The 24,307-nt window shown below is 48.8% G+C and overlaps 1 protein-coding gene across 2 annotated transcripts in view; it reads right to left on the bottom strand.

Moving 5' to 3' along the window:
• Positions 1 to 24,307, bottom strand: part of SMC6 (structural maintenance of chromosomes 6) — a 2,412,589-nt gene that overhangs the window by 93,210 nt on the left and 2,295,072 nt on the right. For both annotated transcript variants that reach the window (XM_069605927.1, XM_069605928.1), the window contains one exon: positions 18,088 to 18,185. In XM_069605927.1, coding sequence (XP_069462028.1) covers positions 18,088 to 18,185 — 98 coding nt within the window. The remainder of the gene's footprint in view (positions 1 to 18,087; positions 18,186 to 24,307) is intronic.

Here is a 24,307-nt window from a genome sequence, read left to right as displayed (position 1 = left end):
CGGCTCCTTTTGCGTTATGGAGAGGCCAGTGTTGGAGACCCACTCCTGCCCCTGCATATTGGGCTAAGCACCAGAGATGCTGGTGGGGACTGAGAAGTTGACCTGGATTGCGAGCGCCCTCTGGAGGAACTTACTAACATTTTCCACGAAACCGACCTGGGTCTGACTGAAGAATGCTGTGCTACATGTGGCACCATTGGTTGAGACGGAGGCAAGGCCAGAATTCCTGGTCTCAGAGCTGTCTGGGTTAAGACCTTCTGCAGGGATCAATGCACCTGCTTGAACAGAAGAGCCTGTGGGTTGGTTAATAGCGCTCTTACTTCCTTTTGCTGATGGGTGGGCCCCTCTTCCTGTGGCTGTGTGTGACCTGCCTCCTCTTTTGTTCAAGCCACTGTAAGGGCCTCTCTTCCTGAATATGCTTTCCTGGCATAGATGGTCTAAGTCGGGCTCTCCTGTAATATTACCCACTGTTCAGAGTAAGACTGCTGATGAACTGCTTCGAAGTTGCTATCTACCTCGTACTGTAATATCTCCTCTGGTATTAAGTCAGAGTACTGGATAGGAGAGACCTGGCTGATGTGTTGTGGTTGGGAGATTTGATCTGGTTGTGTAGGCTGCATGTCCTGAGAAAGCTCTTGTGCTTCCGTCGAAGGGCCCTCCTTCCATGGTTTTTTGGGGCCTGGGGTTGTCTCTTTCCCCGCTGCCGGGGTTGTAGGCTGCGGTGACGGGAGATTGTTCGTGTGGTCTTTGTCCATGGCTTTTTTTGCAGACGAGTCTGGTTTATTGGTGTAGTCGACAAACTGGTTTTGTGCAAGCTTGATTTGTGAGATGTAGTCGTGGGTGAGCTGGACTTGTGAGATGATATCGTCGAGGCAGTGTTATGCAGCATTGTGGAAGAGTCAGCAGCTCAGTGCTTCGTCGCAATGGATGTCGACGGGATGACTTTACTTGACTTTTGCCGCTCCTTTTCTGCAATCGTGATGTGCTTGTGCGCCTTCCGCGCTTCTGCGGCATCCGTCAATTTACGCTCACCTGGTATCCACGGGGGCGTCACAGGATACTGGATGGAGGTCCAAGCGCTATCCCGGACCCCTCTCTGCTTCGTTATGTGCCAGACGTTGGATAGCGCCTATAACAGGAGAATGTAGGGTTAAGATACTGGTTCTGTGATGGGTGGACTCCCACCTCCCTCTGGTCCAAATCCCCTCACTTGGGGTTATTGCTCACTTTAGGTTTTTGTGCGTTGAACTCTCCGTCCTGCGTATCTGTGCAGGGGCGCGTGTTTGGTGCGGGCGCTCCACAGACCTAGTTGCTTCACTGGTCCGTGTGCCCTTATGTCGTGTCCAGGCCGGCTGTGACTGACTCTGCTTGCTGTCTCCCAGGTGAGTTATAATGTCTTTTGTGTCTTTATTCTTTCTCTTTCTTTCCCTCCGTTTTCACTGTCTTCTCTGCATCTTGCTCCACTACGCTGTTCGCTAATGTTAGGCAGAATTATATGCAGTACCCTTTGGGAACACCACACACAATTAAGACTACAAGTGACAGTACAATTTCACATTTGGTACAAGCCTGTACTACACAGTTAAAGTGGAAGCAGTAACAGAGCAGCCAGACTTATCTCAAGAGTAAGTGAGCAGTATCAAATAGTTACACAAAGGACAGCAATTACTATGATTCAGGCAAACACTGAGTCAAGTAAAAGAACATACATTGATTTCACTCTTCAGTTGTATAACATTAAACTATTATAAGCAGCCTACAAAAAAATCACTCTCTTAATACAACACACCACTTCCCTTAAATTCCAGACACGTTAAGCTCACAAAATGAAGTGGGAGCAAAATGGCACTCCAGCAATTTAAAAGGGAGGGAAAGACGAAAGTTAACAGAAATGGATCCACACCAACAGGTAAGTACTCAGAGCAAGCGAACAAGAGACTAGAATGATAAAATCAGATAGAAAAGGCTTAGGGCCAAAGTCAATGGTTCAAAGTCTTTTGCTCAAGATAATACAGTTCAGGGTAGTTTGCGGTAAAGTTCGTGGCACGGTTTCCGGACGAGGTTGGTTGGTAGAAAGGTTAGTTCAAAGAGAAGAGGAGGACAAGCCCTCGGATTGGAGAAAGATTTCAAACACTTTCACTGCGGCTGAACGAAACGCACAACCGGATTTGCACAGAACCTTAAAACGGAAAGGGGGCTGTAGCTGAGACAGACGTTCCTGGTAGTTCCTGCAGGCTCACGGTTCCTGAAGCGACTGTCGGACTGATCAGAAGTAGGAAGACTGGAGGGTCCTGCACTACCCAGGGAAGAAACCAGCAGCAGCGCCAAACAATGAATAAAAGGTGCGCTCCTTAAAACCCAAGCAGGGTCCGACCTTCCTGGCATCCGGCCCACTGTAGCTCTGTACAGCAAATTCGACCAGAGGAGGGGTCCTGGCTTGTAGTTTGGGTGAACTGGTTGGTCCCACCAGCTCAAGGGAAGAAGTTTCCAGGAGGATCTTCTCTGTCGTCGGATTCTGGAGATTCGGTCCTGCAGCGGGGCTTCAGCGGGCAGTTCAGTCGTTGTAGGGGTCCTCTTCTTCCAGTCCTCCTCGGTTCTTTCGTTCCAGTGGTGATTCTGCTCTTCCAGTCCCAGAGACCTGCTTTTTATGCAGTTTGCCCCCATTCATAAAGCCTGGCTGTCAATCACACAGCAGGGTGGCTGGCATGGCAAGGCCAGTCCCCTTAGCCAATCAGATAGGAGTGCGACTTGGGTTACCAAGGGAACCCATAGCAGGGGTCCTAAAACCCCTCCCTCAAATCCTGCCTACCCAGACTCTCAGGCACCTTAAGGAAAAAACAGCGAACAAAGGGACCAAACCTGATTTGGCACACAGAGTAAAACACGAGAAAGACATTTACAAAAAGAAATGGCGAATAAATCCAGCCGGATTCGTAATAAAACATATATGGTCAAGCAGGTTTATGTTTGAGGCTAATATAATAGCCTAAAACAATACCATGGTTATTTAAGATAACCGCGGTATAAAACATTGGGTAGATAGCACTGCCACCAGCAAAGACTTAGTGTAAAGGAAGCAAAACAATGCTCCAAGAGACATAGACAAAAATGTATAAGCATTAACCCTTTCCAATACTCCATGTAAGATGGGGTGTACTGGGTCTGTGGTTAAAATGACTATTATAAAGTTAATGGCAACTATCTTTTCTGGGGGACAGTAGTCAGCCCCAAAAAAATGTAGTCAGTGGGAAGTCTAAAAGACAACCCTGTGTCACTGCACTGAAGGTGCTGTGTAACACACATGAAACATATGGTGCCCTGGAGTAGGTGAGGCTCCAGTGCCCAAGATCACATAGAAAGTAGAAATACACACAGCAAAACACATGTAAGAGTGGGAAAAAGGCTCACACTCTTACCAGGTGAAAAAAAATAAACCCTATTAATCCAGCAAAGCTGCTGAGAGACCCAGTGGGTAAGGGAAATTATCCATTTTGGAGAATTCTCCCCAACATCTAACACAGTCTCTTGTTTTCACAGGGATGGTTGCGATCTCGGAGTTGCCTCACCGATGGTGAAGAGCACGGTGAGTTATTGATGTGCGGAGCGCTGCGCTGTTTATTGGTGTTAATTGCTAACCTGTGTTCTCTTCTTTGTACAGGTTGCGGTGATGTTCCGGAGTGAGCGAAGCGCTGCTTGCCCAGGTAAGTGCTTTGTTAATGCTGACCTTGTTCCTTCTCCCTTGCAGGTTGCGGTGAAACCCGGAGATGGGCGAGCTAAGAGAAGAGCAGGGTGCTGCCAGGACTCGCTGCTTGCCCAGGTAAGAATGGTTATTAATGCTGTCCTCGATTCTTTACCTTTGCAGGTTGCGGCAAACTCTGGAGATGGGCGTGGTAAGCGAAGCGCAGGATGGATTAAAGGCTGGTTACTTCACAGGTACTTGCTCGCTAATGCTGTTCTTGTTCTTCCAGGTTATTAATGGAATCCGGATCTAGGGCTTCAGGAGCTGAACACAGTGAGCGTTACGCTGCAGGAGTGCAGAATAACGCGAAGCGTGTTCTGCTGTTTGGGTGTGGTTTAAATAGCCCAGGTAAAGTAGTTCCAGGCCAAGTAGTTCCAGGCCAAGCCACACCCAAAACACTAGACCGCATGGCTTGGTTCTAAAGAACTGAGCTGTGTAATAGGCCTCCATGTTGGATTAAGGTCCAAAACTGGTATTACTTTATTTCTGATAATGAGCGTGGCGCCAAAGGCGCCAGGACTGACTCCAAGTATGTTTCTGATGGAGTTTGAAGGCCCTTGGGGCCAGTGTGAAGGGCTTTAGGGGGCTGTTATATCTGAGGGGGTCAGGGGCTCTGGCTGCATGTCCCAGGGGATCTTTGATTTATGTTTGTGCTTTCTTTTTTCTGCTGATTTGCTGCTTTCTGCTGCTGACTTCCTCCCTGGTGACGACTGGCCTTCTGCGGGCGACGGGTCGCCTGGCCTCTTCGGTCTTTCTGACTCCGATGACGGCCTTGGCCGTGAGCAATCCTGTCCTTTGCCTTCTTCTGACCTGGCTCTTTTCCTCGACTGCAGTTGTTCCCCCGCGGGAGCGGCCATGCTCTTTGTCGACCCTACGTCAGAGTTATCTTCTTTTGTTGAGCCAGCAAACAAGCCTTCTATTTCTATCTTCGAGAGACTTGGAGCTAAAACCTTAATAGATAGTGCAGCCTTCAACTATGTGATGGTGGTAAAGGCAATATATGTGCTGTCTGAGTGTTTATCTCCTTCATATACATTTTTGAGGGCCACCCCAGAAAACATCCTCACCTTGATGAGTGTAGTTGGTGTTGTGTGGAGAAAATGCTTTCTTTCTTTGAAAATACTGAGTTTAACCTAGAGTTCTGTCTAGAAAACCAGAGGACTCGAGCCGACAACTAGGTTAGAATCTGAGGGGAAGAGGAGGGTCTAGTCTGGAGCTACTCAAGGTCCCATTGGTAGGAACCAAAACACTGATAACAAAGGGGTTAGGCTACACAATTTAGGTTCTTCTTGCCCATTGCAAAGGGAATCAAAAAGTAACTGAGGATTCCCAGCTTGATGATGGGAAATATTCACAGCATGTGAATCTACGAAAGATCCAATTCTGGAGAACTGACATGTATCCCTGAAATTGTGGCCACTGGCAATGGACGAGCCACTGAAGCGACATCATGCATAGACAAACCTTCTGAACTACCAGAATGCAGGAGGGTACAGGCAGAGACAAGAACACAGCCCTTCAAGTGAAGGACATGTACCATCTGAGAAATCTTAGTCACTCGGTCATCGGGTGCTATTGCCCTGCCCAGGAGAGTGTCCAAGACTGCCCTGATGAATCGGAGGGACTAGGATGGCAAAACCAGAGATTTTTGGAATTTTAGGGAAAATCCCAAGCAGTGTGACAGACTACATGTTCGAAACAGATGTGATGACACCTGGTCCCATGATCAAGGTTGGACGACCCAGACTCCAGGCAGAGAAATACATGAATAACCTCCCTCCTGAGGCGAGCCACCACCACTGGAGCTTGTCGAAATCTGTGTGCGCTAAGGAAAGGATAAATGGCAGGACTTTAAACTGGTAGTTCCACAGTGAAATTCAAGTACTTTCTGTGTTGAACAGGCACCTGGAAGTATGCATCCTGAAGGGCCAGTGACATAAACCAGTCCTGTATGTAGAGGGCTTGGAGAATCTGTGGCCAGAGTAACCATCTGGAATTGGTCCTTTCGCAGGTACAAATTCAGCAGCTTCAGATCCAATATCAGGCGCCAAGCCCCCGTCCTCTTTTGGTATCAGAAAATAAGTCTAGTACCACATCATGCCACGTTCCGAGAGCCGTATTTCTTCTACCGTGCCCTTTGAGATAAGCTGACAGACTGCCTCCAGAAGGATGGGGTCTGGAGGCAAAGTGGAGGTATGAGGAAGCTGGGCTGAAGGACCCTGAATGAAAAGGAGACAATAACTCAGTTGGGGGACCTGGCAAGGGAAAAGCACCAGATGTGGTCAGAGACCAGTCAGAGCTGAACAGGGATATGGAACAAGTTACTTACCTGTAACTTTTGTTCACCAGCATGGGTCTGGCATGGATTCACATGCTCATGAAATGTCCCTGTCGTCAGGCCGGGAATCCTCGGTAAAAGGAAAAAAAGTTTCACTTTCACTTACAAACTGTATTTCCCCTCTAAACCAATCACTGTACTCTGGGTCATACTGCCCCCAGTCAATGACTGCCCTCTCCCTAAGCCCCTCCTCTGGCAGCCATCTTCATATTTGGTAGCACATTAAGTCGCAGTAGGACCAAGAGAAGAGCCGCAGAGGGGTAGGCGGGAGGGTTCGCATGTGAATCCATGCCAGACTCGCTGGAGAACAACAGTTACAGGTAAGTAACTTGTTCCTTCTCCAGCATGTAGTCTGGCATGGATTCACATGCTCATGAATAAAGAATACATTACAGTATACACATGCACAACTACGGGAGGTGGTAAGGCTCAACATAAGCATCTCTTACCTCCTCACCAGGCTCACCTTCAAGCAAACAGGTTGCGCAGCACTGCTTTGCTGACTCTGGACTCCTCCCTGGAATCTCTGTCGACGCAATAGAATCTTGTGAAGGTGTGCATCGACCTCCACGTAGCAGCCCTGCAGATGTCAAGCAGGGGCACATGAGACAGGAACGCTGTAAGTAGCAGCATTCGCTCTTGTCGATTGGGCTCTCGGACGGCCAGACAACGGCCGGTTTGCCAACCGATGACAATGAGTGATGCAGCCGGAGAGCCACCTGGAAATGGAAGCCTTGGACAGACCCTTCCCATGGTTCACCGGGCCAAGGTTCACAAAAAGTTGCGACGTCTTCCGGAAACTCTTTGTGCAGTCCATATAGAACTTCAGCGCTCTAGTCACATCCAGCGAGAGCAAAGTCCTTTCAGCCGCCGACGAAGGTGTCGGAAAAAACACAGGTAACACCAAGGGCTCGTTTAGATGAAAGTCCGACGGCACGTTGGGCATGAAGGAGGGGTGCGCCCGCAGCACCACTCTCATGCCGTCAAAAGTTAAGTAAGGTGGCTTAAGGACAGGGCCTGAATCTCATCCACCCGTCGTGCAGAGGTAATGGCCACGAGGAACGCTGTCTTCCACGACAAGAACTTTAGTGGAACTGAATAGGTTCGAATGGAGGGAACATGAGCCTAGTCAGTACCACATTAAGTTCCCAAGCTGGGGCTGGAGCCTTCACTGGCGGGAACAAACGGAACAGTTGTTTGACGTACTCCTTAACCAGACGGTGTGACCATAACGACAACCGTCCCGGAGATCTGGTGTAGCGGGAGATAGCTGCCAGATGAACCTTGATGGAGGCATAGGCCAGTCCCGCTTTGGCCAACGACAGCAAATATGGTAGCACCTGCGAAGCCTTGTCTCGTTTAGGGTTGATAATCTGTGCACGGCACCAAACGGCAAGCCTCTTCCATTAATGTCCGTAGCATTTTAGAGTAGACGATGCCCTGGCCTTGGCAAGCACCTCCTCGCAGTCCGCGGGGAGATCGTGAACCCCGAACTCTAACGCTGCAGGAGCCAGGCCTTCAGGTTTAGCAATCCTGGGTCGTGGTGCAGAATTGCGCCTCCTTCCCTGGCGAGAAGATCTGTGACCACTGGAAGCTTGACTGGAGGGGATGCTGACATGCTGAGAAGGTCCGGGTACCAGATCTGCCTCAGCCACGCTGGTGCGACAAGGATCATCCTGCACCAGGACTGTCTGAGTTCATTGATGAGTCGACGAAGCAACAGCAACAAAGAGAATGCATACAGAAACAGGCCGTCCCAGGGGAATGAGAATGCGTCCCCCATGCTCCCTGGCTGGGGAAACTTGCTGGCGAAGCTCCAGCACTTGGTGTTCGTCACTGCTGCAAACAGATCGATTTGGGGAATGCCCCATCTGCACAACAGGTGGTTTACTTGGTCCTGCCGAAGCTCCCACTCGTAGCAAGAGTGTAGCTCCCTGCTGAGAGAGTCTGTGATGGTGTTCTTTACTCCTGCCAGATGAAACAGAATGGGGAACATCCACTGGGCGACGTCCCAGTGCCATAGGTCCTGTGCCTCTTTGGAGAGCGCTGGGGATCTGGTGCACCCCTGCTCGCTGGTGTAAAACATTGTGGTGGTATTGTCTGTGAAGACCCGCACCACCTTGCCCTTGAGGGATGGAAGGAAGAACTTGAGGGCCCAAAACACTGCCCGAAGCTCCAGCACGTTGATGTACAACGTCTTCTCCTCCAGCAGCCACAGGCCTCTGGCGGGAAGACTTTCCGGTGTGAGATCCCCATCCTTCCATGGAGGCGTCAGTCGTGACAGTCTCCTGGTGTGGTGGGGGTCTGGAAATCCACGCCTCTGGACAGATTAGAACGCACTCCCCACCACCTTATCGCTCAACCAAAGCTCTCGTCGAGCAACATCTTGTACTGGGAGCTTCCTGATACTTGTATCCAACGGTCGTCGAGGAACTCCTGTAGTGGATGCATCCGTAGCCTGCAGAGTCGGATAAGATAGATGCATGACGACATCATGCCAAGCAAAGACCTGATGTTCCTCACTATTCAGTGCTAACAGCCATTGCACCTTGCCCAAAATGGTCGCTATCCTTTCCTCCGACAGTGACGCCAGTCCATACTTATTCCAATATATAAAAAAGGCGATTGCAGCAAACCAGAAAATTATAGGCCTATAGCTTCCTGAATGTTGCAAGTCAATTATTTTGCTCACTTTTGTTAAGAGATCTTAAAACCATTTTCTCTAAATAGGGTGCCATTTCTCCTTCCCAAGAGGGCTTTAGACACCATTTGGGGACGGCACTGAATGCAACTATTTTGGCACACTTGCAAGCCTCTATAAGGAAGGGTTCAAACAAATCTATATATATGGCATCTATTCATTTAAATCGTGCTTTTGACCAGGTTGAGAGATCTACTCTATGGAATAAGTTATTTGACCTCCACGAAGCCCTTAAACAAGTTCAGCTGATAAAATGAATGCATTCCGGTACGACCATGAAGGACAGGCTGTCCAGGAAGGTTTGCTGTCTAAATCCATCATTACAAAGGTGGGACTCAAACAGGGGTGCGTCTTGGCTCCTGTTCTTTTCAATGCTTATGCTAGTGACATCAACAGATTTTCTTTCCCAGCAAAACTAGTTCACTGAGTTAAACTGGCTTGCCTTTGCTGATGACCTGGTGTTTTTTGATAAGACGGCCATTGGTTTTCAGCCCTTCTCTTTATTGCTTGTTCTAATAACTTCTTTGTCAACTGAGAGGAAACCAAAATTGTCATTTTTACTACTAGGAAAAGGCCCAGCCCATGTATTGGAGAATTGGCAGACAAAAGATTGATAGAGTGCCCTCTATGAGATACTTGGGCTACAATCTTACAAACGCCAACTTGTTGGCTAGATAGAAACAATCTGTGCGAGCTAGGACCGGACTCTAGTTTCCCCATGTGAAGAGGCTTTATGGCGAGTTATGTAAATTTACCATTAATAAAATTCTATTTGGCCAAGATCGAACCGATCGTGTTGTATGGGTTGGAAGGTACCTCTATATGGAGTATAAGATGGCAGTACCACTGTCGCAGATTCTTTCGTAGCATTCACAAGCGGATAACCATTTGTTTGACTTTCTACTCGAGTTCTACCTTGAGAAAGACCCGCAGGGTCGAAACACGTGTTGGCACACAACTGCTATTGGAAACGAACATAATTAAATCACGCAAAAATCCATCCACGCTTGACTAGAAATTGATTTTGTATTTGGACTGAATATGACTCTGATGATCATTGTCAATTTTGATGCACAACTTGTATGAGCTGGCAGCACATCCAATGGTGGAACAATTTCACTGTTTTCCCTATTGGTTTAGTGGGTTTGAGGAACCCACTTGTCTGCCTCGGGTGCTGCAGCCAGTACGAAGTGATTGAGGAAGGACAATAATTTCCTATTATACATTAGCTCAAGCGCTTCCATTTCCTGGCATACCTCAGCTATACTGTTTCCTATTGTGAATCCTAATCTTGTGAATGAAGATATAGTAACCGTTCACCAAGACTTGCGTTTCACTAACATTTCTAGAAGTTGTATTTCTTTCGAACTGTGCAAAGTCTTCTTGGATAGCTGGAAGTGGTGGCAAAGCATCGTGGCTGGGAAAACCATTGGTGCTATTTGGAGGAAGTTGAAAGTCTGTATTTTTGGAACTTTTGGTTAGCCAAACTTTACCTTGACATTGAACCTTCAAGAACTGAATTGAGACTTTGCTACCTACATGGATTTCTGTATTTCATTTGATGAAAATTTAAGTTAAATACACCTTGAATCCTGGGGAAGGCAGTTCACCCAGGTTGTTAAAATGTTATCAAGAAACTGTGAATTTAACTGTTTATGTTATTTGAATTGCGATATATATTCTTTTGTATTTGATGTTTAGTGTGAGGGCTGGACATTTTGTATTAGAGTGTTTCTCTTTAGCTTAGTTAGGCTGAAAAATTCTCAGTAGAGTAGGGATAGTGAGGTATTTTGATATAATTTTGACTTTAATTAAATGCAATGTTTTGAACAATAATCATACAGTTGTCCGACTTGCATTACTGATCCCTCACAAAATTCGACCAGAACTTTTTGATTGAGGAGCATCCAGCATTTATTTTAAGTTGCCCAATCTTATAACCCTGACAAATGGTCTTTCTTAGCGTCCTTCATCCCAGGTGGAAATCTGACAGTCTATATGCACTGCTGCCTATATAGGGTTCCACTTGTTGATGGCAGCTGGGGTTTGTAATTCTAGTGGGGTACAGTCTGCTATACCGAGGTTGTGTCTAGCAGGTACCTCTATATATATTCCATTTCTGATCCCAATAGCCTGACAATTATTCCCATATTTGAGCAAATGGGAAATATGAGTGGCCATATCTAGTGTTACAAGAAATGACTCATCTTTGTGTTCAGTATATGGAGTTGTGTGCTCAAACAGGCAATCCTTAAGCTTACCTAAGCTCTTCTAGAGGTAGTATCATTGTCGAGGGAAACTCAGTTGGTGCTGCCAGGTCAAGAGGAGAGCAATGTGTGTTGGTCACCCTATATAACTGAAGATTGGTGCTGGGTCAAAACCATGCAGTTAAGGGTCTTGGTAGATTGCACGCTCGATAATTGTCCCCTCATGATCCTCTATCGGATGATCTTCTGATTTGCTTCAGGACTTACCCACAAGGTATTAATAGGTAGGAATACAAACCCTAACGTTATATGTGGAAACTAGGGCTAAAAATATAGATTACCTCCAATGTGTGGGTTGCAATTTTATAAAAGTTAATTCATTGGGGCGCCGGCTACTTAAGCTTTCATTCACTTCTTAACAGGCATGCTCTGACGTGGGTTTAGGTGTCCATCTAGACACCATTCACAAAGAGGCAATATTTGGCTTTGTAACTGCATTCCCCGCTCTCTGGGGAAGGCGGTAGCCATGACGAGACACTGACAACGGTGTATGTGAAAAAAGCAAAAAGAAAACTGAAACTAAGCAAAGTTTCTGATACAAATAAAATGTATTTTGGCTTGAAACAATATTACTCTGAAAAGAAATCAAGGTGATTTAAGGGATTAGTGTAGATGGGAGAGGTTAGGAAGTGGGACTAAAAAGGGGAAGTGGCATTTGGAAAAGTCCCACCTCATTAACACAAGCGAAATATGTATTAAAAACCAAACTGATCTTAATTTCAGAAGCCTGTCCTTCCCTCCCACTATTTCTTATGAGAGACTAAATCCAGGTTGAGTGGATACAGGTTAAACTGGGGCAACCTACGATATACTGGCCATCTCAAAACCCCAGTTGGACCTAGCTGAAGATGAACAGGAAAAAGCAGACTGAGCTCTGCTATCTAAAACCTGACTTTCTAAAGCCAATTTATTTACCTTTTAGGAGATTAAAAAGAATATTTGGATAGACCTCTCTGATACTTTATTGAAATTGATACAGTGCAAGCCTGCAATCCCATCTACCATGCATCGTTCTAAGAGCTAGTTATGATAACTCCACCAAATCTATCTCTGGTGGAGCCAAGGAAAGTTTAAAGAAAGTCGGCTTGCCAAGACTTCAAAAAGTACTGCAGACCCTAAACACAGGACAGAGAAATTCCTCCCAAAAGCAGTTAAAAGATTTCAGATCCAGCCTGCTTGTGGAGCCATTTTAAAAGATGAGTAATTTATGGGAAGCAAGTAGCTGTTAACTACACAAATGTGTCAAGCTATCAAAGACCACACAATACATTGAACCGCTAACAAGCAAGGAACTGACAAATTAAGTAACACTCCAAGACAGTTTATATAGTACTCGGCTGTAAACCAAATCTGTATTTTCAATTTTACCTGTTCTTTAAGACTCTAAAAATGCTATAAAACTTTTTGTTGGTTACAAAAAATAAATTTCTACTGCACATCTTCAAAAAACAAATTACATTTATTCTCGTTTTGTTGGTTTTGAAAATATGATATGATAGATATGGCATTTATAACGCACCTATACACTAGTGTTTCAAGGCGCGGCAAGGGGGGTGGGAACAGAGGGAAGACAGAGACAACAATCCTACTAGGCCAAGTGTCATTCATATCGCGCAAGTGCAGGGGGAGGGGCAAAGTGCGGTGTGGGTGGGGGGAGAGGACAGTGTAATACTGTCATGATGCCAACCGCCGGGCAGCTGGACCAAGCCCATTCGCCCACGGCAGCAGGCATCCGGACATCTGTTTAAACCTCAGAAGCCCCGGCTAGGGGCTATCTGGGTTCAGTCCTGGCCCCTTAGGTGCCAGGCTCATAGTAGAAATCAGTCCTGGCGCCTAAGGTGCCAGGCTCATAGTCATCACTTACCTCAGGCAGACCATGCTGCACATGCATCCAGGCCAACGTGAGACCTGGAGGGACTATTTTTCCACAAGGACTACTTTTCACTCGGGTGTGGTTCTAGGCACTTCTTACCTGGGACTACTTTCAAAGCTATTTAAACCACGCCCGATCTTCAACACACGCTTCGCGTTATTCTGCATTTAGCAGCGTAACGCTTACCGTGTCAGCAAACCTGCATCCAGCCTTCTGCCACGCCCGCTTCGAACACGGAGCCCCTAGGAGAGAAAGGAAAATAGAAGAAGAGGTTAGATTACAGACTTTAATCTGATTCCTCACCTGATTTCGGATCCTGCATCACTCCGAGCCTGAAGGGACATTCTTCCGGCAAGCGTCGCATCACAGCTACAGCGCCGCTCCATTTTCACCAGCCCACAGCATCTCCGACTCGGCGCTGCCTCCGTCACTTTTTCGGTGATTTTCAACACCTGGGGAAAAGACAAGAAAAAGTGAGGTGAGCCTAAAGAGACGAAAAGGACAATCACTTATATTACAAGACTTACCTGATTATCACCGGAGGCTTTGTCCTTCAATACGCCGCATCTAGGAAAAAAGGAAAAGACAGTGAGCAATTCTCACGCACCTTTACAGGACAGTTTGGGTAATACAGACTCTTACCTAAACGCCGCCAGCAACCTCCAGACAGAATTTGCTGCCGCAAATCAACAGGGGAGTGCAAGAGTGAACTTTGGACATTTTGAACTCTTTAAAAACTTGGCAAACTCAGGACTCAATAATCGTCCAGAACCCCAACACCTAAAAACAGTGAAGTAACTGGTATCTACGCGCCCCTGCATGCCACGAAGGATGGAGAGCTCACCAATCAAAAATATAAGGTGAGAACACTGACTAGGAATATCGGAGGTGGCAAGTGGGGAGAACGGGATCAGGGAGGGGGGTCTGCATTCACACCCACTGGGCTAAATACCTTTCTCCATCTACAGGAGAATATTTCTACAAGTCAAGCTTACAAGACTGAGGTGGTCCGTCCAGACGGTCATCTTTGCCCTACGCTTCACGCTGGTGGAGGCCGCAGCTGTCCGGGTTCGATCTACGCCCCTGTGGGAACCAGGTAAGCGTAACAAGTACATGGGGTAGATAGAATAAATAATAAGAGAAGTACGGCCAGCTGGTGGCAAGTGCAGACTTCAGGTGTCAAGTGCTGGTCAATTGCTGGTCAAGTGCTGGTGGGGGATTGTAGGAATACAAAAAACAGTCCCCAAGTGCGGGGGTTGCCAGGGAGGCAGTGCAGCAGCGCAACTGGCGGGGTAGGAGATCTGGGCCCGAGATCAGAGGGTGGCCACGAGTGGAGTTTCAGCCAGCAGTTCAGCAGGGGAGATGTGGGGAGAAAGCAGAAGCAAAGAGGAAGGTTTTGAGGTGCTTCCGGAACCGGAGATGGTTCTCCTCAAGTTTCAGGGAGGCTGTTCCAGAGGGAGGCCACAGCTGAAGAAAGATCTACCACCAACTCGTTGCTTGGAGGAGCGACTGACCCTGAGGGAGTTGGAGGCGGATGATTGAAAAGCTTGAGAAGGAAGATATTTAGGAAGAGAGAGTTGAAGGTATTGAGGCCCTGTTAGGGAGAATTCTCATAAATTGTTGATTTCCCTTACCTAAAGAGTCCCCCAGCAGCTTTGCTGGATTTCTAGGATTTATTTTTTTCACCCGGTAAGAGTGTGAGCCTTTTTTCCCACTCTTGCATGTGTTTTTCTATGTGTATTTCTATTTTCTGTTATCTTGGGCACTGGAGCCTCACTTACTCCATGTGCACCACTTTTTGTGAATGTTACACAGCACCTTCAGTGCAGTGACACAGGGTTGTCTTTGAGACTTCCCAATGACTCCATTTTTCTGGGGCGGACTACTGTCCCCCAGAAACAGGTAAACTTGCCATTAACTTTATATAGTCTCTTTAAACCGCAGACCCAGTACACCCCATCTTACATGGGGTATTGGAAAGGGTTAACTCTTATCCCTTGTTGTCTGTCCCTCTTGGAGCCTTGTTTCGCTCACTTAACATTAAGACTTGGCTGGTGGCAGTGATATCTACCCTAACTTTTCTATCGCGATTATATTATATAAACGTGGTATTGGTTCAGGCTATTATATTAGCCTCGAACATAAACCCACTTGACCAAATACATTTTATTTTGTTTCCGGCTGGGTTTAGCCACCATTTCTTTTTGTTAAAGTCTTTCACGTGTTTTTCTCTGCACGCCAAACCGGGGATGACTCCTTTGTTCGCTGACTTTTTGCGGGCTTCTGCACAGAAGCCCTCCGTAAGGCGCCTGATAGTCTAGGTAGGCAGGATGTGAGGGAGGGATCTTCGGACCTCTGCCATGGGTTCCCTTGGTAACCCAAGTCGCACTCTTGTCTGATTGGCTAAGGGGACTGGCCTTGCCAGGCCAGCCACCCTGCTGTGTGATTGACAGCCAGGCTGTATGAATGGGGGAAAACTGCATAAAAAGCATGTCTCTGGGACTGGAAGAGCAGAGTCACCACTGGAACGAAAGAACCAACGAGGAACTGGAAGAGAACCCCTACCACGACTGAACCGCCCAGTGATGCCCTGCTGTAGGTCCGAATCGCCAGAATCCGACGACAGAGAAGATCCTCCAGGAAAATTCTTCCCTTGAGCTGGTGGGACCAACCAGTTCGCCCAAACTACAACCAGGACCCCTCCTCTGGTCGAATTTGCTGTACAGAGCTAGAGTGGGCCGGATGCCAGGAAGGTCAGACCCTGCTTGGGTTTTAAGGAGCGCACCTTTTATTCGTTGTTTTGCTCTGCTGCTGGTTTCTTCCCTGGGTGACGCAGGACCCTCCAGTCTTCCTACTTCGTGTCAGTCCGAGAGGCGCTTCAGGAACTGTAAGCCTGCAGGAACCACTAGGAAAGCCTGCCTCAGCTACAGCTCCCCCTCTGTTTTTAGGTACTGTGCAAATCCGGTTGTGCGTTTCGGTCAGCCGCAGTGAAAGTGTTTGAAATCTTTCTCCAATCCGAGGGCTTGTCCTTCTCTTCTCTTTGAACTAACTTTTCTACCAACCAACCTCGTCCGGAATCTGTGTCACAAACATTACTGCGAACTACCCTGAACTGTGTGATCTTGAGCAAAAAACGTTTGATCCATTGACTTTGGCCCTGAGCCTTTTCTAGCTGATCTCCTCACTGTAGTCTCTCTTGTTCAACTGACCTGTTCGTTTTGCCTAATTTCTAATAACTTTGTCTTTCCCTCGCTTTTAAATTGCTGGAGTGCCATTTTGCTCCCACTTCATTTTGTGAGCTTAATTTGACTGGAATTTAAGGGAAGTGGTGTGGTATATTTATGATTGTGATTTTTGACTTGCTTAGAATAGTGAAATGTTCTACAACTGTTGAGTAAATAAATATATATTCTTTTACTTAGAAACCTTGAGTCAGTGTTTGCCTGAATCGTAGTAATTGCTGTCCTTTGTGTAACTATTTGTACTGCTCACTTACTCTTGAGATAGGTCTGGCTGCTCCGCTACTGCTACCACTATAACTGTGTAGTACAGGCTTGTACAAAAGATGAAATTGTACGGTCACTTGTAGTCTTAATTGTGTGTAGTGTTCCCAAAGGGTACTGCATATAGTTCCGCCTAACAGGCCCCAGGCTTCAGAATGCCTTTTGGACAATGCAGAGGGTTTTGAACTTAATTCTCACAGTCACTGGAAGCCATTGCAGAGATTTCAGTCCTGGTGAGATACGTTCCCTAGGCTTGAGGCCAAGGACAAGTCTTGCAGTCCTGTTCTGGATGAGTTGCAAAGGGCGGAGAGTAGAAGCAGGCAGATTTAGAAAGAGGCCAATGCAGTAGTCCAGCCTAGAGAGAACCAGAGCTCTGGAGACAGTGAGCTTCTGGGCGAAAGAGAGGAAGGGAAGAATACCTCTGAGGAGGTGCAGCTGGTAGTGTGACTTCTTAGAGACGACAGAGATGTGAAGAGAAAAGGAGAGAGTGGAGTCGAAGATGACCCTGAGGTTTCTAGCCTCGCAGGTGGGTGCAGGAAGAGGGCCAAGAGAGGCCGGCAAGAGAGTGACAGGAAAGGAGGGAGTGGGTGTACCGATGAGGAGAGTCTCTGTTTTACTGGCATTGAGGCAGAGATCTTTGGCGGCACACCACTCCTGGATGGCAGATAGGCAGTCAGAGATGAGAGACGGGGAGGAGGTGGCCGAGGGTAGCCTAAAAAGGAGCCGAGTGTCATCCGCATAGCACTGAAAGTTTGGGGCAGAGAGCGGCAATGCGGTGGCCGAAGTGCCAGATATTGGTTGAAGAGCCAGAGAGGGAGAGGTTAGACACCTGGGGGACACCACAGGTTGAGATGGAGGTAGAGGAGAGGAAGGACCCAAGTTGGACCTGGGAGGGTCAATCAGAGAGGAAAGAAGTCAGCCATGCCAGGGCCTGACCTGTGGTACCCAGGTTATCACAGAAATGGTTGAGCAGGATGGCATGGTTGACCGTGTCAAAGGCAGACGAGAGATCAAGTAAGATGAGGACACAGGGGCTGTTGGAATCCAGGCCGGAGAGCAGGTCTTCACGGATGTTCAGTAGAGTAGTTTCCGTGCTTCTGGCAGCTCTGAAGCCAGACTGATGGTCATGAGGACAACCAATAGATTCAGTGTGGAGATTAAGCTGGGAGATGGCCAGCTTTTCCAGGAGTTTGCCCAGGAATGGAGTGATGGAGGTTGGGTGAAAGTTAGCCGGAAAACTACATTTGGTTGTTTCTTTCAGTTATAAAAAAAAAAACTTGATGGAAAAACCGCACAGACAAGAGCATAAATACTGTTGCCACTAATACTGCCTAAATCCACCCAAAATCCACACCCACAAACACACACTCACAAACAAGGAGGGAAAGGGGCAGTGATGCTCTTTGGTTCATTATTCATTTCACCTTCGTGTCACTGGTCGTCTCCTACAAACGTGCAAGTGGTTGAGGTTAATAACAGTAATTGCAGCAAGGATTTCTCGTAGCTGTGGTCTGCAGGTAGGTGTGAAGGCCACTCTAGACATATCCCCCAACATGTGTGTGCGTCTTTGCATAATGACAAGTTAAAAATAAAATTATATGATAGGCTAAAATAAATTAAATCAGTTACAATCAGTTGAATATGCATTGTGGAAGACTCTATTTACCTCATACTTTGCGGAGTGAGTAAAATAAACTGCCTGAACCTTTGGGAATCTGCCATCTTGAGCATCATATCCATGGAAATTCTTCTGTTAACCATGTCCTAAAATACAAACAAATTTACAAAGTGGTTGCTATGGAAGACTGAACAAGCAGGGTGGTATAATAAAGTGATTAACTTGACCACAATCTAACAAGATAAAAATGTTAATGAACTGTGCAGACTAAAAAAAAGTAAAGAACAACGTACTTACTACTACTACTATGTATTGATCGTTCTGCTTGATTAATCTTTCATCCAAGAGACCACTCATCATAGATTTATTTTCCCCAATGCTTCCTGAAACTTTCAGCCACCAGACAGATGGCACAGCAAAGCTTTGCGTCCACTAAAAAGCCTTTTTATGCCTAAAACGCTGGACGAGACGTCAAGTAAACGCTACGATAGCGACTACTGTATTCCTAATCTATAGTCTCCATTCCTCCATAATTTTTTTTTTTTTTTAAATATTTTATTGATTTTATATTTTAGAAAAACAAACGCACAACACAATACAACTGTTAATTATTTACAGAAACCACAAAAGAAAATACGAGAAAGGAAAAAAAAAAGAAAAAAGGAAAAAAACTCCCCCCACCCCCCATCAAGCCAGAGCCGGCTCCCTTATATCCTCAGTCGGGGCACCGTCAGGAGAAAAATTGTCCGTAGGCACATCTTCAGAATTCTCAGATTCGTCCAAGCCCTGTTGTGGGTTGGTCATAAAGGCCACCAATTGTCGCCAGGCCAGCAAGGGCCCTATCTCCTCCTCGCCCCCTCTAGTGACTGCCTCAAACCAAACCACGGATTCAGCCTCCGCCCACCTCATAAGGTCCGCCCACCATAGTTCCACTCTCGGCCTGCTAGCCGATTTCCAGTTCATGGCAATCCTGCGTTTGGCCAGAACATATGCCAGGTCCCTCAGCTTGCTCAGGTGCCTAAAGTGTCTGGGCCTGGGGAAGATCCCAAGCATACATGACCAGGCAGATCCCACGTCCAACACCACTCCCCCACTTGCGAGTTTCATCTTGACCTCCTCCCAAAATCTATACACTTCCGGGCAGGCCCAAAACATATGTAGCAACCCAGCTTCCACCTCCCCACACCTGGGGCATTTTTGAGTGATCGAGCCTCCGAACCGTGCGATCTTCTGGGGAGTCAGGTAGGCCCTGTGAGTAATGTAGAACTGGAGTTGTTGGAGCCGTGCATTTCGGGACACCTTTTTATGATATCCCAGGACCCTCTTCCACTGACCCTCCGTCATGAGTTCACCCATTTCCTCCTCCCATTCATGCCTCAGTTGGGGCAACTCTTTCCCAACCTTCGTTCTGAGGAGTTCGTATATCCGTGATATTTCATGCCCACCCTCTGAGACATCATACATAGTTTCGAGGGTGGCATCAGGATCATCTGCCAGTGCCGTCTCCGGCCATCTCTTTCTTACTCGTTTTACTAGCCTGGCATGGGTGATGTACTGGCCTCTGTGCACCCCCGTCTCATCCTGCAACTTTTGGAAGTCCAGCGCCTCCCCCTCTCTCCATATGTCCCCAAGCGTGGCCAGGCCCACCGGCTCCCAGTACCTACGGACAGAGTGAAACAGTTGGGTGTCGTTTTCGCACAGGGCCACCAGCGGGACCTGCCAAGATAGTGGTTCTGACTCCCCCATCAATTTCCATGTTCTGTGCCAGACCTCCCATCCCAACCTCAACAGCCACCCTCTTCCCGTCAGTTTATTCCTTTGTAGCCACACCACCTCTCTCAGGAAGTATGGGGCCGCATCCTCACGCAGCAACCTAGATTCCGCCGAATCTTCATCAGACAACCACCTGGCCACGTACAACAGTTGTCCCGCCAAATAATATAGTTCGAAGTTGGGCAAGCCTATACCCCCCTTCTCATACGGGTTCTGGAGCTTCCACAGGGCCACCCTATTCCTGGAGTTACCCCACACGAAGCCCCTACACATACTATGAAGTCGTACAAATAGGCTCTTAGGGATCAAATACGGGACGTTCACGAAAAAATGCAGGAGTCTTGGAAGGACTACCATTTTCAGCAAAGCCGCCCTCCCCATCATGGACAGGGGCAATCTGGACCAGAATGTCATGCTGTTCTTGACCCCCTCTATGGCTCTCTCTGTGTTATGCTTGTGTACCACCTCAGTCCGGTGGTAAATATTTACCCCCAGGTACCTAAACGTGTCGGTCCGCCATGGTATTGGCAACACAGGCAGCCTCTCCAACGGGACGTCCCTGTACCCGCCCAAAGGGAACAGGCTAGACTTCCTGGGGTTCACTGATATGCCCGAGAGGACAGCGTAATGATCCAGTACTTCCAGTACGTACTGCAGGTTCTCCTCCGGGTAGCGGAGGTACAGCAGCATATCGTCCGCATAGAGAGATATTAAGTGGCTGCCGCTGGCAGTGTTAATGCCCACCTCTCCGTATTGTTGCCGCAGGCATATCGCCAGCGGTTCCAGCGCAAGTATATATAACATGGGTGACCAAGGGCATCCCTGCCTGGTCCCCCTGCTAAGCTGCCAGGCATCCGAGACTGTGGCCCCAGTCTTGACCCTAGCCACCGGGCTGCTATATAACAACTGGACCCATCTGATATAACCAGCGCCCACGCCGTATCCCTGCAGGGCCGCTTTCAGCCAAGGCCATCTCACTGAATCGAAGGCCTTGACCGCATCCAGCGATACTACCGCCATCTCGCCCGTGTCATCCTTAGTATGGTCGATAACATGGTGCAGCCTCCTATGGTTATCACTGATATCACTGCCTGGGACATATCCCGTTTGATCCGGGTGGATCAGCTTGCCAATCACCTTCTTCAACCTGTTGGCCAGCACCGCCGTGAGTATTTTGCTGTCCTGGTTTAGCAAGGACAGAGGTCTATAAGATCCACACTCAACAGCCGCCTTGCCTGGTTTCAGTAATGGGACAATCATGGCCTCGCGGAGGGACAACGGGAGTTCTCCCTGTTCGTATGCCTCGTTAAACAAGGCCAGCAGTGGCTGCAGCAGCTCCTGCACGTACGCCTTGTAAAACTCACCAGGCAGGCCATCCGCCCCAGGTGCCTTACACGTGGGGAGGCCCCGGATCACCACCTCCAGCTCATCAGAAGTGATAGGGGCGTCCAGTTCCTCCTGCTCCAGGTCGTCTAGGGTGGGAAGACCAATGTCTTCCAGTGTGTTCAGGATGTCCTGGCTCCTGTCCTCCCCAGTGTCCTCATACAAACGTTTGTAGAACTTGAGGAATTCCTCGTTCACCCCATCCTGAGTGTTGCGAAGACCACCGTCCTCACCACGGATCTCATGGATAACCGCTCGGGGGGACTCACTCTTGTACAGCCAGGCCAACAGTCTGCCTGGCTTGTCGCCCCCCGCGTGCAGCCTCTCAGTGTATTTCCTATGGTTCAGTCTACATAGTCTGTCCCAAAGAGCGCTGCACGCCACCTGAAGGTCTCTCATCCTTGTCTTGTCTACCTGAGTGGCATTCTCAAGACGAGCCAGGCTCTCCAGTTCCCTTTCGGTGTCCTGAAGCTCCCTCTCGATACCCCCTTGAAGTCCCTTGGATTTAGAGATGGCCACTCCGCGCACCACTACCTTAAAGGCCTCCCACAGAGTTCCCGTAGAACGCACACTGCCCGTGTTTATCTCGAAATATTCCCCGATGGCAACCCTCAGGTCCTCCCGGAAACCCTCATCCTGCAGTGCTTCCGCCCGGAGTCTCCATGTGGGGACCCGAGGCCTAGGGGGTTGGTGTCGCCACTCTACCACCAGGGGCGAATGGTCCGACAATACTCGAGCTTTGTATTCCGCCTCCACTATTTCGCCCGCTATCTCGGCAGTTCCAAACACATAATCCAATCTCGTATATGAGTCGTATGGCGCCGCATAATGCGAATACTGCCTCTCCGTGGGGTGGAGTCTCCTCCACACATCCACCAGTCTCAAGTCTCCTAGCAATGTCCCGAGCGCCTTGGCCGCCGGCGACATTTTCCCTTTGGTGTCTGCAGACCGGTCAATTTTGGGATCTAAGACACAATTGAAGTCCCCACCCCACACCATCGCGCCCCCTACCAAGGGGCCAAGTTTGCCATAGAGGGATCTAAAGTAGGCTGCAGTATCATGATTGGGGGCATACAGGTTGAGGATGTGTACTTCCCTGTTCTCTAGGAGTCCTGTTATCGCCACCATTCTACCCTCCGGGTCCACTATCGAGTCGAGCACCCGGAACGGCACATGCGGCGCCACCCAGGTGATGACCCCTCTAGCATACGCCGAGTACGTGGCACCCACTACCTTGCCCTTCCACTTCCTTGTAACCACCTCCAATTTCTCCCTGGTGAGGTGGGTCTCTTGTAGCAGGGCTATGTCTATCCGCATCCTCTTCAGGTATAGCATGACTTTGTTTCGCTTGAGGTAACTATTGAGGCCTCGGACATTCCAGGTAACTATGCGAAGACTATCCGATGCCATCGGTTTGGTCTGTATTCAGCCCCGCCCTCCCCACAATACCCCCTTGGTCTAACACTCCGCCGGCTCTTCCGCCCTTGATCCCCATCCCCCTCCCTGTTTTCCAACTACACACCACAGCAAACAACCCCTCCCATCCCAACAAAAGCCCAGCTCCATCCCTGGATCTCAGGCCCACCCGCGTCTGGTCTTATCCCGTTTACAAGGAATAGGACCCCGCGGGGCGTCGCCGATCTAACAGCGACCTAACTAACTAGATATATTACTATTGGGGACAAAGGAAGCCTCTTGGAGCTCGCAATCAAGTGACCACGGGTAGGCACGCCCTACGGGCCAGCCAGTCAGTACCACATCATACGCATCACATATCGTACAAATGACTATATTCAAGTCCCAATGTCTTGGCCCCGTTGCCCCAGGCGGCCCAGCCACAAGCTACTTATCTTCCGTAGTCTCTGCCTGGATGCCCAATTCTTGAGGACTGCCCAGCGCGTCTAGCCAGTCCATCGCCTCAGTTGGTGTTTCGAAAAACAGGGATCTGCTTCTGTAGAAGACTTTCAATTTGGCCGGGTAGAGTAGCATATAGCGATGGCCAGCTTCACGAAGTCTCCTTTTCACCGCTCCGAAGTGCATCCGACTCCGCTGTACTTGTAGCGTGTAGTCAGGGTAGGCCGTAATCTTGGCCGATCCTCTGTCAATCGTTTCCCCTTTTCGAAAGAATTCAAGAATCTTTTCGCGATCACGGTAGTTCAGAATTTTCGCGATCACCGGTCGCGGGGGGGCCCCGGGAGGCGGCCTCCTGGTTAGGGCCCTATGAGCTCTCTCAACTGCAAACCCCTGGGTCAGTACCCCGCCGGTAATCTCCTGCAAAAGCATGGATTCCACAAATTCCGTAGGGTCAGGCCCTTCAGTTCCTTCAGGTAGGCCCACGATACGGATATTGTTGCGTCTGGCACGTCCCTCCGCCTGCTCCGCTCTGTCCTCCAGGTTGCCCACCCGTTGCACAAGGGCGTGTAGCTCCTTTTTATGAGCAGCGCAATCTGCCGTGTTCGTGGCCGTCTCCTTCTCGATGGCCCCCGCGCGTTCCGAGACCGCCCTCACATCCAGCCTAAGCAGATTCACCTCCTCCTGGACGGCACCGATCTTGAGGTTTAAGCCTTCCTGTAGCTCCTTCATGGCGAGGCCCAGCTTGGTCTCCCATGACACTTTTAAGTCCGCAATCGCCGCCAGCACCTCCTGTATCGTGCCAGGTGACTCCGCGGTCGTCACGGGGGTCTCTTTGATCTTGCCTCCTTCCGCCCCTGGGGGGGACTTGGCGTAGGCCTCCATCGTGGGCTGTTTGGCCTTGGGTTTAACACCTCTCGTGGTCATAATGTTGTATGAGTCGGGCGGGGGCCCGTCTCGCCAGTCACCGAGGGGGAGTCACGCCACCCAACGTCCAAAGCCTGACCCACCACACCATGGGGCATCCAACACGCCCGGAGCACTCCGACCACCGGGCCCACGGTCCTGTCGTTACAGCCACATCCGTTCGACACTCCCGCTCGCTGGGCCACCGTGCGTCCTAGGCGGCACTCATGTGTTTTAGTCTCCGAGCAAAGGGACGCAAAGGTCCAGCACTCGTGATCGCGACACTGACTTCATGATCCTCGGTGTTCGCAACGTGTCGCCGCCATTTTGTCTAGTCCGCCTGCCCAGGGCTCGT

The sequence above is a fragment of the Ambystoma mexicanum genome, chromosome 4p, assembly GCF_040938575.1.
Source record: "Ambystoma mexicanum isolate Mex_15411 chromosome 4p, UKY_AmexF1_1, whole genome shotgun sequence".
Classification (NCBI taxonomy): Eukaryota; Metazoa; Chordata; class Amphibia; order Caudata; family Ambystomatidae; genus Ambystoma; species Ambystoma mexicanum.
Note: the sequence above shows the minus strand (reverse complement) of the source record. Positions and strands in the feature narration are given on the sequence as shown.